At 38.7% G+C, this 14475-nt stretch overlaps 1 protein-coding gene across 1 annotated transcript in view; it reads left to right on the top strand.

Annotated features, from left to right (window-relative positions):
* The window catches only part of HSPA14 (heat shock protein family A (Hsp70) member 14), a 14032-nt gene extending 478 nt beyond the window's left edge, over positions 1 to 13554 (top strand). Inside the window, exons 2-14 of the mRNA XM_026868018.1 lie at positions 70 to 210; positions 295 to 377; positions 1368 to 1416; positions 2238 to 2331; positions 2451 to 2541; positions 3709 to 3813; positions 4561 to 4722; positions 5602 to 5757; positions 7300 to 7402; positions 9599 to 9811; positions 10204 to 10377; positions 11379 to 11449; positions 12873 to 13554. Of these exons, the coding sequence (XP_026723819.1) occupies positions 70 to 210; positions 295 to 377; positions 1368 to 1416; positions 2238 to 2331; positions 2451 to 2541; positions 3709 to 3813; positions 4561 to 4722; positions 5602 to 5757; positions 7300 to 7402; positions 9599 to 9811; positions 10204 to 10377; positions 11379 to 11449; positions 12873 to 12951 (1521 nt within the window). The 3' untranslated portion in view covers positions 12952 to 13554. The remainder of the gene's footprint in view (positions 1 to 69; positions 211 to 294; positions 378 to 1367; positions 1417 to 2237; positions 2332 to 2450; positions 2542 to 3708; positions 3814 to 4560; positions 4723 to 5601; positions 5758 to 7299; positions 7403 to 9598; positions 9812 to 10203; positions 10378 to 11378; positions 11450 to 12872) is intronic.
* Positions 13555 to 14475: the final 921 nt, after the last annotated feature.

Genomic DNA, 14475 nt, shown 5'->3' with positions numbered 1-14475 from the left:
GGTCCCTGGCGGGAGGAGGGGGTGGGCCGCGGCTGTCTCTGTCCCCTGACGGGGTCACACCGCGACTAGAGCCCTGGCGGGGCGCGGGGTGCCCCGAGGGGCGGCTCACGGCGGTGCCTCTGTCCGCAGGATGGCCGCGCAGACGTGGTCGCCAACGACGCCGGGGACAGGGTCACTCCTGCGGTGGTGGCTTTCTCGGAAAGCGAAGAGGTGAGGCTTCCCTTCCGCGGTGGGGGCTCGGAGAGGAGGGCGGCTCTTTGCTCACTTTGCTTTTTTTCTTTATTTTTCATTCAGGTTGTTGGCTTAGCTGCAAAGCAAAGTAGAATAAGAAATATTTCAAATACTGTAGTGAAAGTAAAGCAGATCCTTGGGCGAAGGTAAGAGAGCAAGTGTGAAAGGGAAGGTGAGAAGCTTACTTTTCCCAATTACAGCTGGTCAGTGGAACAGTCTTAACACTGATAATGAAGGTGTTTTAATCTAGTGTGATAGCAGTTAAGCTGGCATTGATAGGAGAATGTATCTTAAAAAATCATTATATTACGAACTTCTTATTCTACACTTCATTCCAGGAGTAGACAGGCATAGTATTACATGTCTGAATTTGTCTGCAAAAATCAAATTGTGACATTCAGTATGTACTTCAATTTCTTAATTAAAATGTCTTCTTGTTACCTGAGTGTTTTCCTGTGGCTGAAATCCAGTGTGGTTTTATTTGCATGAAGCTTTGTATTGCTTTTATTACGATTGAAATACATTGACATAATGTCAGTTGTGATTCCTCAGGTAGTGGAGCTGTGGAGATTTGCACTGGCAGGTAACAGTGGTACTAGAGCAAAATTTATTGGTTTAGCATCAGAGATGCGACACAACTTTTCAGTGATAATCTGGCTGTGTGTTACAGCCCTTTCTTTGAAAGAAGTTGACAAGATTATGTCCATTCTGATGTATTTATCAGCACTTTGGAGATGCGTAACTTTACATTGTTAGTAAAGGATTAAGGATAGTCAGCTTATTGCTGTCATGTTATTTCAGCCAATGCAGTGAAGGTACCACTGAAATTTTTTATGATTATTAAGGATACCAGGTTAAAACAATGTGTTCATTTCTGTTTTCCCTTTTCACTAACTAGTAAGTATTTTTTCAGTCGTTAATTTGGGGAAAGGTGACTGAAAGATACCAGTAGTCAGAACCCAACACAGCTGGGTTTTCTTCTCCTGTGTAAATGTATCTGTAGAGTGAAAACAGAAATTTTGGTTGAAGTATAGCTTCATATGTTGTAGACATTATAAGGAATATCAGCAAGATGAATTTGTGCAATTACCATTGAGCATATGATTTATTTTCTTATTTTGAATTTGTCTGGACAGCTCTGGTGACCCACAGGCAGAGAAATATATTGCAGAAAGCAAATGTTCAGTGAGTATGATCTAGTTTTCTGTTGTTCCCCAAATAACTTGTATAATTTTATACTTTTCTTTTTGGAACTGTTTGTGCCGCACCATGTTTGTGTTCTGTAGGGATCAGCTCTCATTGTATGAGGTCCAATTGTTGCTATATAGAATGTTTTTCTTTTTATAAAGTAAAGAACTTACCTGTGTTCTGAGATCTGGCATCATACTGTAGACCAACAGAAAAATTATATGTATCTCTTGGCCATTCTTAAAAGGGAAGATTCTTAATATACTTGGGTAATAGTGTTGTGGTGCTTCTTAGTGCTGGTAGAAGATGCTCAGGTTACAGCATCTTGTGATTAAAAATGCTTAACCACTTGATTTAATCTTAGTATTTAATTTGGATAATACTATGCTTGTTTCAAGAAACGTTTTTGCAAAACAAGAGAAAAACTGTCCTGGAAAGCACATCCCTAAAGAAGGAATGAGGTTTTTTCTGTTCATATTGTTATGCTTATATAAATAGTTGTTATTTTTTCTTATGGAATACAAGCAGGCAAGTACTTTCATTCTAAATGCTTTTGTATTAAAGCAAACTTTTTAATGGAAAAAGTCTTGAGTTTTTAAGTCCCTATTAATGTCACTGTCAGGCCTGTTGGATCATACAGGGTTTTTTGTCATCTTTGAGCATCTTGGAAGCATTTATTTTCTTATAGTAGAGTGCTAATGTAGAAAGTATTTACACAGTCCAGTGCTTTCTCCTTTGAACAGAAACTAAATTAAACATTACTTTATGTTAATACCCAAATTACGTATCTAACAAAGGTATGTTGGTTTTGCTTACAGGTAATTGAGAAGAATGGAAAACTTCAGTATGAAATAGATAGTAAACTTATTAACCCAGAAGATGTGGCAAAGCTAATTTTCAGTAAAATGAAAGGTATATAATTAGTAAAATCATAACATGTTTTAGTTTTTTAATCTATCCTCATACTTTTAAGTTGTGGTATATTGTCTTTTTGCTTTTAATCAACATGTTCTGCCTATGTTTATAAACAGAAACTGCTCAGTCTGCATTGGGTTCAGATGTAAATGACGTTGTTATCACTGTACCATTTGATTTTGGAGAGAATCAGAAAAATGCCCTTGGGTAAGAGGATTAAGATTTTTCTGTTACTTAACGTACCTAAAGCAGACCGGCTGGCAGATCAGCAATGGGAATTCTCCTGCTGGAGTTCAGCTTGGAACTATCAGTCAAGACATTGGGATGTTATTTGAATTCTGAAAATATGAAAGCAGGAGATTAAATCCTGACTTTATAAACTTTTCATGGAGTTCACTGTTGTAACCAAAATGAAATTCTGAATCACTTGAAGTGAGAGGGAATTTTGGTATTGTCAAGGATAGAATGTCATTTCAGATGTGGATCTTTAGTGTCCCCTTTGAAATGCAAATAGTTTCCCAGCCCTCCTCCATAATATCCCATCCCTTCATACAATAATGATCACCAAACCAAGTAGCGTTATGTGATGTTATTGAGGACTGTTTTGTCAGAGAGCAGTTATGGAACACACACCAGTATTCTACCTGGAAGTTCTGTTTGGAAAAAGTTCTGCTGTAAAAGTTTCTCCATATGAAAACATAAGTGGACTTAAAGGTGTATGTACTTGGCAGCATCTGTTTCTACTTTCTGATATGTAGAAGCCCTTATGTTTGACTGTTATGAAATACTTAAAGCACACTTAAAGTTGGTCATAAATTAGTGAGCGGAGTAGTTGCAGTATGTATAATGAAGCATTCTATTGCTTTGGTATACAAGTTTCAAAATAACTTCAAAGTGGAGGAAACAACTTGCAGGGCAGCCTCAGGGTTACTGAAGCTTCAAGAAAACATGTAAAGAAACTGTTAGAAGTGAGATGCGGTAATTTGATTGAAGTAAAATCAATTTTCCTAGCATGATACCCATTGAATTAACATACCAAGAACTTCTAATACCACACTTGAAGATAAGTTACCAAGCTTGATTGAGGGTAGGGTTTTTCATCTTGAGTTGAGGGGGTGTCTGCTATTTTTTGTGGGGTGTGTAGACTGATATATCAGTATTTTCTTTAATGATGATCACACAGCAGATCCAGTTACCTGAAGAACACAGTAGCAACTGAACTTCATACCTTTCTTTTCCAGTCACTTTGTTAATACTATGCTGTAACAAAGTTCTGAGTTGGTGACATATGTAGTTCAGATGAAATCTTAATAGCATGCATGACTATTGTGAAATCATTAAAGTAAAATGAAATGCTGTTGTGCCTTACCACAGGGAAGCAGCTGCAGCTGCTGGATTTAATGTTATGAGATTAATTCATGAACCATCTGCAGCTCTTCTAGCTTATGGAATTGGCCAAGATTCACCCACTGGGAAAAGGTAAAATCCGGATATTTTACTACTTAAATTTAAGCTGCTGTACTTAAATCCAGAGAAATCTTAAGTTGAGGGAGTGCTGTGTTGCCTTAGCAGTCAAGACAAAATTAATGATTTAAGGCTTGTTTTTCTTGTCTTAATAAAGCCAACAACAATTTAGAAGTTTGAAGTCGGTAGTGTTTTAAATCCTTTATTTTGTTTTTTATTTGTTTAGAATGGTCTTTAAAGATCTGTCCTCAGATTCTGTCCTGATCTTTAATGAACTGATTGGCTTGGAGAAAAATGTGTCCCTTAAAGAAATGTTGGCATAGCTGTTTTTTCACATGGGCTCATTTTACAGATGCTAGAAGAACTAAAGCAGATTTCCTGTGTTCAGTAGGTGTGTTGGGTTTCCCTTATGAATACTCAGATAATTCACAAGACTTTCAAAATGACAAAGACTGCTGTCGGTGCAAACAGATGGGTTTTTTCTTGTTTGGTATTTTTACCCTTCTCATGTAATTCCTGCCTCTCAAATGTGATGTTTAGTTCTCAACTGTGGGAAAAACGTTTGCTACTCTCACTGTGTGAAATAAACTAATTTTGTTCTTTATCAAGTAGTCAATAGTACAAACACCCCAAATCAAGTTCTCTTGGGAAAACTCATTGAAGCCTGCAATACATTATTATATTATATGGTGGTAATCCTTTTAGACAGTTAACATAATTTCAGATCACTTATTAATGCTTTTTTTTCTTTTAACATGGCAGCAATGTGTTGGTTTATAAACTTGGTGGAACATCACTTTCTATCACAGTCATAGAAGTAAACAGTGGAATTTATCGTGTGCTTGCTACAAACACAGATGATAGCATTGGTGGAGTTTGCTTCACAGAAGCTCTAGCACAACACTTAGCTTCTGAATTTCAGAGGTAGGTTTGGAATTCCAAGCATGTTGCTGTTAGGACAGGCACTTTGTTGTAATACACTTGCTCTCAAAAAAACCAAACATATACTAGGTTGTCAGATCTATCAGCCTGTCTGCAAGTGAAATGGCTCAAAGATATTAAAGGAACAGTCAGTTGTTGAGGGCCAAGGAGGAAGAGGGGGAAATACTTTGGTTTTGCTAGATGCTCTTTGAAGTCAGTGTTGAACTATAAGGGTTCAGCTGTGAACTCTTCTATGTTTCAAGTAATGTATGTGACTACATATGTGGCTGCTTACATGCTTTCAGTCACAAGGTTTTGGGCTGGCAGGGAATTCACCTGTGTGGGTTTTGTTTGCTTTCATTGTTAGCATGAAGGACTGTGGAGGGGCTTGGGTCATTAGGCTGAAATCATCCTAAGATGGACAAAAATGAACAAATGCATTGCCATTAGCTCTAGTGATCTTGAGGTTGTCAGTTGTGTACTATTGCAGAAGGAGACTCTTTGGGTGAAATGTACTGTTTATTGACATGTCTAATGTTCTGTGTTCTATTTCTTCTTAATCTGTGGTTAAAACTGGCTAACTTGCAGACCACTTCTTTCTGTTCCTTGCAGTCACTTACAGGTTTTGTTCGGAAAGACTTAAATCTATATGATAAACATCAATGCTGGAGTTCAGGGTGCCTCCACGCAGTGTTCTCGAGGTGAAACTGAAATAGAAAATTTCTTAGCAAGCTTTTAACAGTGACATTGTAGATAATGCTAAAATGTGTACAAGAAAAAAATGTTCAATAGCTCTAACCTGTAATTCCTTTCAGAAAGTTAGCATTATCACTCAAATACCTGCCTTTCTAAGCTGGTATCTCTTCTTTTTTTAAAATGTAGGTCTTGTAAACATGACATTAGAGGAAATCCCAGAGCCATGATGAAGTTAATGAACAGCGCTGATATTGCGAAACACTCTTTATCAACCCTAGGAAGTGCAAACTGTTTTGTAGATTCATTGTACGATGGATTGGATTTTGATTGTAATGTGTCCAGGTAAAGCAGATCTCAAAGCTACTGCTTTGCTATAAAACTGTGCTTTAAACCTTTCTAGGTGGTATTTAGTATGTTTAACAAGCTTTGATTTTTTGGTGGCATTAATTTTGGAAATGGAAGTAAGATAGAAGACCAACTTGCTTTGTTTTATATTGATCTTCTGCGATGTGATCTGTAGTGGTTAGGGTAGTAACACTAACAATGTTGCCCTAATGGGTAGAAAATAAAGTGCAAAAAGGAGACCCCATCTTTGGAGTCTGGTTGTTGATGAAAGAGGGATAATACTCTAATTACTCAAGGTGGTCCCCTCGTTTTTGTTTTAGTTGTTGCGTTTTCCTTAAAGAAAAGAAGACTTTTGAACTCTCATCTAAATGAGCTCGAAAATGATAGGGGCCATGGAAGTCTTGATGTTGCCTCTTTTTGACAGCTGGAAGAGGAAGATTATTTTTGTCTTTTACTACTGCTGTGTCCTACTCTCTTTATCTGAATGATCTCTTAGATGTTTAGCCACTCTGCTCTACTAGTCAGCAGCAGCTTTAACAAAATGAAATAGGCTTTTCAGTTCCAGAACTGTGCCTCCACGGCTGCAGCAGTTGAATCTAGTAAACCAAGGCACAGTATGTTTGCAAGTGTGAGAAGCAATACTGTAGAACTTGTTTTGGCTCAGTTTTAGATAAAGATGCTGGTGTTGCAGGATTTGACTTGCTGTATTCATACAGAGTGAAACTTCTTACAAGGCCATGTAGCGAGAGGATGAGTAGTAACAGTTTTAAACTGAAAGAAGGTAGATTTAATTAGATGTAAGGAAGAAGTTATTTACTGTGCGGGTGGCACTGGAACAAGTTGCTCAGAGAAACTGTAGCTGCCCCCTCTCTGGCAGTGTTGAAGGCCAGGTTGGACGGGGCTTTGGGCAACCTGGTCTAGTGTGGAGGGTGTCCCTGGTCATGACAGGGGGGTTGGAACTAGATGATCTTTAAGGTCCCTTCCAACCCAAACCATTCTATCATAGATTCTATGAAAACATCCTCTTCAGGCTTTAAAGAGCCTGAAGCAAGCATAAGCTTTTTTGTTCAGTTTGCTTAACCTATTCTCTGTGTGCAAATCGGGACACAGCTTGATAGGCCTCTGAAAAATCAAGAGGCACATTTGTGTCTTTGCGTCTCCATTTTAAAGATGGTGAAGCAGTTCCCAGATTTTTGCTTCTTTCTTTCACATATGAATCAAGACAAAACTTGGGGTTTTGTCAAGGCAATAGTATTGTTTTTTTCCTCTAGAGTACCCTGAAGAAGAATGAATGCGCATTCCATGTAGGTGTTAATGATGGAATCAGTAGTACAGATCTTTTCACAACAACAACAACAAAAAAAATCACTTCCTCAAGGTCAATAATTGGGAAATTAGGTGATTGATTTTTTTTACAGAAATCCCTTAGTACCAGGTATAGTTAGAGAACCAAAGTATATTCTAAAAATTATTCTATTTCAGGTATTTGTCTCTTAAAGATGAGATGATACTACTTGAATTTTTTTTTTCTCCTTCTAGGGCCAGGTTTGAACTTATCTGTTCTTCACTTTTTAGTAAATGTGTAGAAGCAATTAAAAAGCTCTTGCAGCAAGTTGGATTTACAGCAGATGATATTAATAAGGTAAGAATAGAAATCACTTGTCTGTAGTATGCTTTATAACCCCACAAGAAGAGTATTTATGGGGCCTGTTTTCCTTGTAGACTCAGATTTTGTTATTTGTTTAAGCATTTTTGGCTGAAATTCAATGAAGTATGTAGGCTCAAGGTCTTTAGAACCTCCTATCTTTGCTTTGATTTTGGTTACTTGGAAGTTAAGGTAGAGTCAGAGTTTTACTGCTGTGTGTTGAGTAAATGGTGGAGGATTTGTCCCCACTTAATGTGTTTGTGTAACTCCTGATAGAGCCAAGGGATGCCGCCTTGAAGTTTAGTATATAGACTTTCTTCTGCCTTCACTGGATTCTCGATGACACTTCTGAAGAAAGACAAAGTTTTGATTTCTGTCTTACTAGTTGAACAAATCACTTAGTGTCTACTTGGTGCCTATGCACCTACTTTTTATCTTAAACTTAGGAACACATTAGATGCCAAACCATAGAGTGCTTTAATACCAAAGATGGTGAGTAAAGTAGCAAACACTACTAGTTTCTTTCAAATGTCTTTTGCTTTGGTATAAGAGTTTACTTCATCTTAACCCCAGTGCACCTGTGTTTGACAAATAATGCTGTATTTATTGCTGGTGGAATTGGCACATTATTCTGCAGTAAGTTCTAGCTGGCACTTTTAATGATGTTTGATGCTATTTCAGACCTTAATTAATGTTTGCTGTGTCATATCTGAGTTTCATTGGCAGGATAATGAAGTGTCTGAGGCCACAGTTCAGAGAATATTTTCTGATGGTAGTATTTTTTTAGGTGGCCCAATGTGCTGTTCTCTCAGGCTTTAATGCTTGGGCAGAGAGGGCCACTTTAAATGTAGAAATAAATGAACCTAATTTACAACTCGAAAGTTGTTTTACATGAAGAAAAGTGGGAATTAGCTTTGTTTCCAGATCTGGATGTTCTCAACAAAGTTACTGTAACAAAGGTTTTAAGGATTATTTTTTTTTCTTGCACAGGATCAGTAAGGGAGGGATGGCTGGTTGTCAATGACATCCCTCAGGATTTGATACTGGGACTAATACCGTTGGATGTCTCTGTTAATAAACACGGACAATGGGGTAGCATGTGCTCTCAGCAAGTTTGCAGGCAGTACCAATGAGGGGAGCAATCAGTACCACTGTAGGTCAAGGCTGCTATTCAGTGGGGTTGAAAAAGTTGAGAGAAATGTATAGAATAGAATATTTCAGTTGGAAGGCCCCTACAATGATCATGTATGTAGTCCAATGGAAAAGAACATCATGAAAGTCAACAAAGGCAAATTGGAGTCTGGGATGGAATAATCCTGTGCAGCAGGACAGGCTAGTGGTTGTTAGAAAGCAGCTTTGCAGGAGAAGACGTGAGGGTTCTCATAGACAGTAAGCTTCATAGCCTGAGCAGCAGAGGCAGCCAATTGAATGCTGAGATCTGTTAGCAAGGGTGTAGCCATCGGTGTAGGAAGGTGTGTTTCCCTCTTTGGTACTTGAACAGAGTGTCCAGGTACAGTCTCAGCATTTTTGGGCTTCGCAGGAGTTGAAAGGTACTGACCTACTAGAGCCAGTCCACTTGAGGGGCTACCGAGGTGGTTTGGGCCAAGAGAACTGGGTTTGCCCATCTGTAAGAAGAGGCTCGGGGGAGACTAGTGCTGCCTAATGGAGACAAAACCTGACTTACTCCTTCCTTTAGGTGCTTGATGGAAAGGTGGGTGGCAAGTAGCACAAGTTGCAACATAAGGAAATTTTAGATGACAAGAAGAGAATTGGTAGTGTGAGGGTAATCAAACACTGAAACAAGGGCTGGAGTCTGGAATCTACATCCATGGAGATCAGAACCTGAGCAGCCTGTTTTAACTGGACCTGTTATGGGCAGGAGGTTGGACTACATGACCTTTGGAGGTCCTTTCCAACCTGATGTTATAATTAATTCCTTAATTTTAATGTGTTACTTCATCTAGCTGATGCTTACTATATGAAACACTTTTTTAAGGCACCGTTTGCAACTTGCTATTTCTTTTAACTTCAAATACAAAAGTAACAAGTCGAGCAAAGATAGAATGTTTTTCTTTTAACAGCCAAAGATAATGAAATATCCCAGAGCAGTTTGCATTCCTGTATTGCAGGTTGTGACCTGTCTATCTTATCTGTTGGAAGAAAGATTTGAAATCATTAAGGCATGTTTTCCAGGTAGTCCTGTGTGGTGGGTCTGCTCGAATCCCGAAGCTACAGCAGCTGATCAAAGACATTTTCCCAACTGTGGAATTACTGAATTCAATTCCTCCAGATGAAGTTATTCCCATTGGTGCAGCCATAGAGGCAGGAATTCTGCTAGGGAAAGAGAATCCTTTGTTAGAAGAAGAAGCACTTATTGAATGTTCTGCCAAAGATATTCTTCTTAAGGTAAGGCTAAAATTATTTAACTTAGAAAATTTTACTGCTGCAGTGAATATATAGCACTACTTATGTGTGATTGATGTTGGAGGAACAGTATTATTATTAGTTCTACAGATTGGCTGTAGCTCAGCAGTAAGTGGTAACTGAGGTTTATTGACAAAAATAATGACAGGAAAAACTGATTTTAAGGGGAGATAGATTATGTCTTTGCTGTGTTGTAATAGCTGGACTTCATTTATTTATAGGAATGTCAATTTTTTTTTTTTCACTTGCTGTGATGGTAAATGTGGCAGAGAAAACTAATTTTGGATTTCTTTTCTCATGGAACACTGTTATAACACTTCCAGCTCAGTAAAGTACTTAAGAGAAAGGCATGAACTTTTTTTTTCTTTTTAAAGGGAGTAGACGAGTCAGGGGCTGACAAATTCACAGTGCTATTTCCATCAGGGACACCATTACCAGCTCGAAGGCAGCACACTCTGCATGCTCCTGGAAACACTTCTTCTGTATGCCTTGAATTATACGAGTCATTGGGGAAAATTCCCATGAATGAAGAAGGTAAATTTGCACAGGTGAGTGTATACGCATTCATATGCACTTTTAATATCAACTACTTGGAAATAAAAAAAACCTGAGAAGTTGGAAAAAGAAAGAAACCACCCTGAGACCAATCCCACCCCTACCAAAACTTCTTGTTTCAAAATTAGAATGACATGCATCTCTTTGGAAGCAGTCTTTAAGTGCTCTCTGTAAATGTGTTATGAAGTATTGAAGCACTTTTTAAAGAAGTGGAAGTTTCCCTTTTGAATTTCTAAATGGCAGGCTGGGTTTATTTAGCACTGTGGTAAGCTCACCTGGTGTAAGAGTTCATAACCAGTCATTCCAGCACTGCACATCTTCAACATTTTAGAAATGAAACTGCTGGAGGTAATGATGTAGCTAGTGTTTTTGTGCTGTTGATTACTTTTTCAATCTTCCTAGATTGGACAGGATCTTGGTATTAAATACCATGCTTGATTTTTCACAGTGGTAAGGTGATGTGATTAAATCCTCATCTGATATAAAGATATTCCTTGAGAGTCAACCTATTGAGAGAACACAACTTGTTTGAAACAGTGATGATGTGCTTACCGTGGCTTCAGTGCACTTAAAGCATCAGGGAGGGGGCAGATGTGGCTGAAATGGATGGAATACTTGAAAATAATTATTCCACCTTGGTCCTGCCCAAAGATCTGTAAGGGGATAGGGAAAGGATGATTCCTAATAATTACAGAACTGATCCTAAGTAAAGGAACATGGTTAGGTCTTACTGTAGTCTGTGAGAGTTGCAGGTACTCCAGCTGTCTTAGTGATAAACCCTGAAACAAAATCACGGAAACAGTGCAAATGGCTAGAAGCACACAGATTTGTACTACAGATGAATGAAGTCCACTGAGGCACGCTTCGATGCTGAATTGTCAGTATGAGATGCTAAACAGAATGAATTGCACACTTTAGCTATTGTGTCACTTCCATTAAACTGCTGTGCAAGGATTTAGAGAACTTAATAATTTTTTTTGTTTGTTTTAAATAGATTGTACTCCAGGATTTAGATAAAAAGGAGGATGGCCTGCATGATATACTAACTGTTCTCACTATGAAAAGGTACCCAAAATATTTATTGTTCTGTTTAACTTGCTATGTCACACTACTGACAAGCAGTCTTTTCTCCTGTTACAGAATGTTTACTTTTGTCTTGAGAAATTTCAGCATTTCATTGCTTACTATAGGGGTAAATTCTGTAGGAATGTGGTTTTTATGCAGTACCTTCTGTGCTTTCACTGTGTGATTCCTAAAGTAATAACACAGTTGTACAGATGATTTTTAGCAACTTTTGAACTGTTGATCTGTTTAACCATGCTTGAGAGCAGTCAGGATCTCAATTTTCTGTGGAAGGGGGGATGAGGTAGTTCTGTTGAATGCCTACACTTATGAAAAACTGAAGTAGAATCTTTGGTTGCTAAGGAATCCATGAAGAACTTCTCATGTGCAGCATTTGTGATGAAAACCTGTGTGCCTGTCAGACAGGGCTGTTAAGCATGAGAAACAATGCCACAGGAAATCAGGCTTCATAAATCTGCTTTTTACAGAATTACCTGTTTATTGCAGGAACATGAAATACCTTATGGCAAAGTGGGGAATTATACTGAAGAAATTAACTTTTTTAGGCCCTAATAGGAGTGCTTTGGCTCATTTGAAATAGTCTAAATAGTTTATAAAGATACCAGAAGGTGCAATTCTAAGTAGTCAAAGCAAATTTGTCTTCTGAAGACTGTCCTGAAGATCATACTGTGTTTATAAATAATATGAAAGTTGTCTAAATGTTGCTGAAAAACTACTACCCACGTTCAAAATACTTCATTTTCTTGTATTAACTGTCAGGTGTATTAATGCTCTATGAATAATCTTCTCCTAAATTACCTTGCTAGTTGTACAGAGATTTGCACTTATCATTGATAAAAACATTTTAGGGATTATATATGCAACCGTGTAGTGCAGAAAACCTGCATTATTTTTTAAAGAGGTTTTTAGCAATTTTTAAGTGGAAGGGAGGGAAAGTTCACTAGAACACATTTCTGTCTAAATATTAGTGTGACTTGTATGTCTAGATGAAGTAGGATTCAGTGTAATTTAAAAAGTCAAGTTCTCATGCTTTGAGAAGATCTGCTTATCTGTTGGTTGCTTTTGCTCAGAGTTCTCAAAATGAATATTTTTAATATTACTCCATATTCTGTTCACAAACCTGTATTAAATTTAGTTACAATGTTTAAATATGTTCCTGAATCTGTTCCAGCATATGTAGAGAAGGCGCATGATTTAATGGAGGGCGATAAGTGCATATCTAAATACTCAAACATACTTTTGTAAATCAGCTTAATCTATGTTGAAGCATATTCCTCCCTGGATATTTTGATGCTAATCTTTTTGTCTGTATGAAGACCATTGTTTATCCTCTCCAGAACATGCAGTAACATATGAAATGTTGTGCTGAGATAGTCCTAAACTTACCTTCCTTTTTTTTATCTAGGGATGGGTCCTTGCATGTTACCTGCACAGATCAAGATACTGGAAAGTGTGAAATTGTCACTGTTGAAGTGGCATCATAGTCCCTTTTGAAAGGCAACATTTTTCTAAGTTGATTTTTGTCTCTTGTTGGCTTTTCTGCCAAAGTGGTGACTCTCTGAGATGCCTTTAATGATTCTTAGGGGACTGTAATAAGCAGAAGTAAAATGTTAATTTGCCACCAAGTCTGTTTGGAGTGGGAAGCATGATGCAGAATGTTAATCAAGACATGCAAACAGCAGAGCATTGAGTTACAGCACCTGATTTAAAAAATGCAAAGGGCAAATCCTTGTGCCTGTGGTTTGGCAACAAGCATATTGCATAGTCTAAAAGATTTCTTCCTTGGACTAACCAGGTCGTGTACCCATTCAGCCAGTCTGTCAGTGGCCTCAACAGCATAGCATTGAACCAGTGAGGGCTAGACTGGTGAAAATACACTCTGTAATGACTGTACCAGGTTTTACTGAAATCCTGTGTGATCTTGATGTCTTAAACTGTAGAGGTGATGCCCATTTACGCTGGCCTCTTGAGCGGGATTTTTTTTCTGGAATTACTGTAAGGTGGTTTTGTGGTGTTACGTGAAAAATGTATGTGTAAGGGTTTTGTGTGCTTATTTATGTGTTATTAATAAAATACTTTTTTATGCAGATCCTGGCATTTTCCATTCTGTGTGGCACTGTTCTAATCTATATTTGGATATAAGATGGCAGCTTTTTTTGTTTTGGGTAGGGAAGAAATAAGGAGGAGATGGAGCAGGCAGGTGTAGTTACGGGATTTGAGGGTCTCAGCCTAATGTTCAGTGGAAGGGCAACAGTTCAACCCTGAGAGCCATATGTTATCTTGTAAAATGAACAACACAATCATTGTATTACAATAAGTTATTGTAATAATGGATGTGTAAGAGTAGAGCCTCAAAACTGGAGACAAACTAGAGTGAGGGATGCCTGTCTGAAGAGAGCTGTGTTCAATTACCTGTCTTACTGCAGGCTTCCTACATTGTCTTGTATTATTTCTGCCTACAAAAGCAAGAGATGCTGCATATTGTAGGTAGAAATCTTACTGTATTCCTAACACGTATCTGTGTGGTGTGGCTTACCAGCCTCGGTGTGGGGTTTGAATTTAAGAGGCTTCCTTGGGTGGTGAAGTGCTGGGAAAGTTCTGTCTCCGTTATCCCTGAGTCTTTGATGTCTGGAAAGTAAGTACGTTTCTGTATGAAGACTCCTAAAAGGGGTTTTTGGAGGGGGGGAAAACACAAAGTCTGGTTCTCTGGGGGCAGCCCTTACCAGTACAAGTGAGGAGTCACTGAGGCACCGACCGGTGGCCAGGCCCGTTCAGGGGGTGGTTGGCTGCGCGCAGTGGTGCCGGTTGGTGGGGCTTGGCCTGAAAGCTGTCCTGATAGGAAACGCCTCTTCTTAAACAAGCGTCCGAAACCCTCCCTGGTGGTTCGTTCTCTCGGCTCCGGAGCCGGCGGGCTGTGCTGCCGCACTAGAAGCGGAACCAGCCGCCCTCGCAGTACGTGCCGCCCGGCCGCGGCCCCTTTTGCCGTTGCCGCCGCGGCCCTGGGCGGG

The sequence above is a fragment of the Athene cunicularia genome (genome assembly GCF_003259725.1).
Source record: "Athene cunicularia isolate RWA chromosome 1 unlocalized genomic scaffold, athCun1 chr1_part2, whole genome shotgun sequence".
NCBI lineage: Eukaryota > Metazoa > Chordata > Aves > Strigiformes > Strigidae > Athene > Athene cunicularia.
Note: the sequence above shows the minus strand (reverse complement) of the source record. Positions and strands in the feature narration are given on the sequence as shown.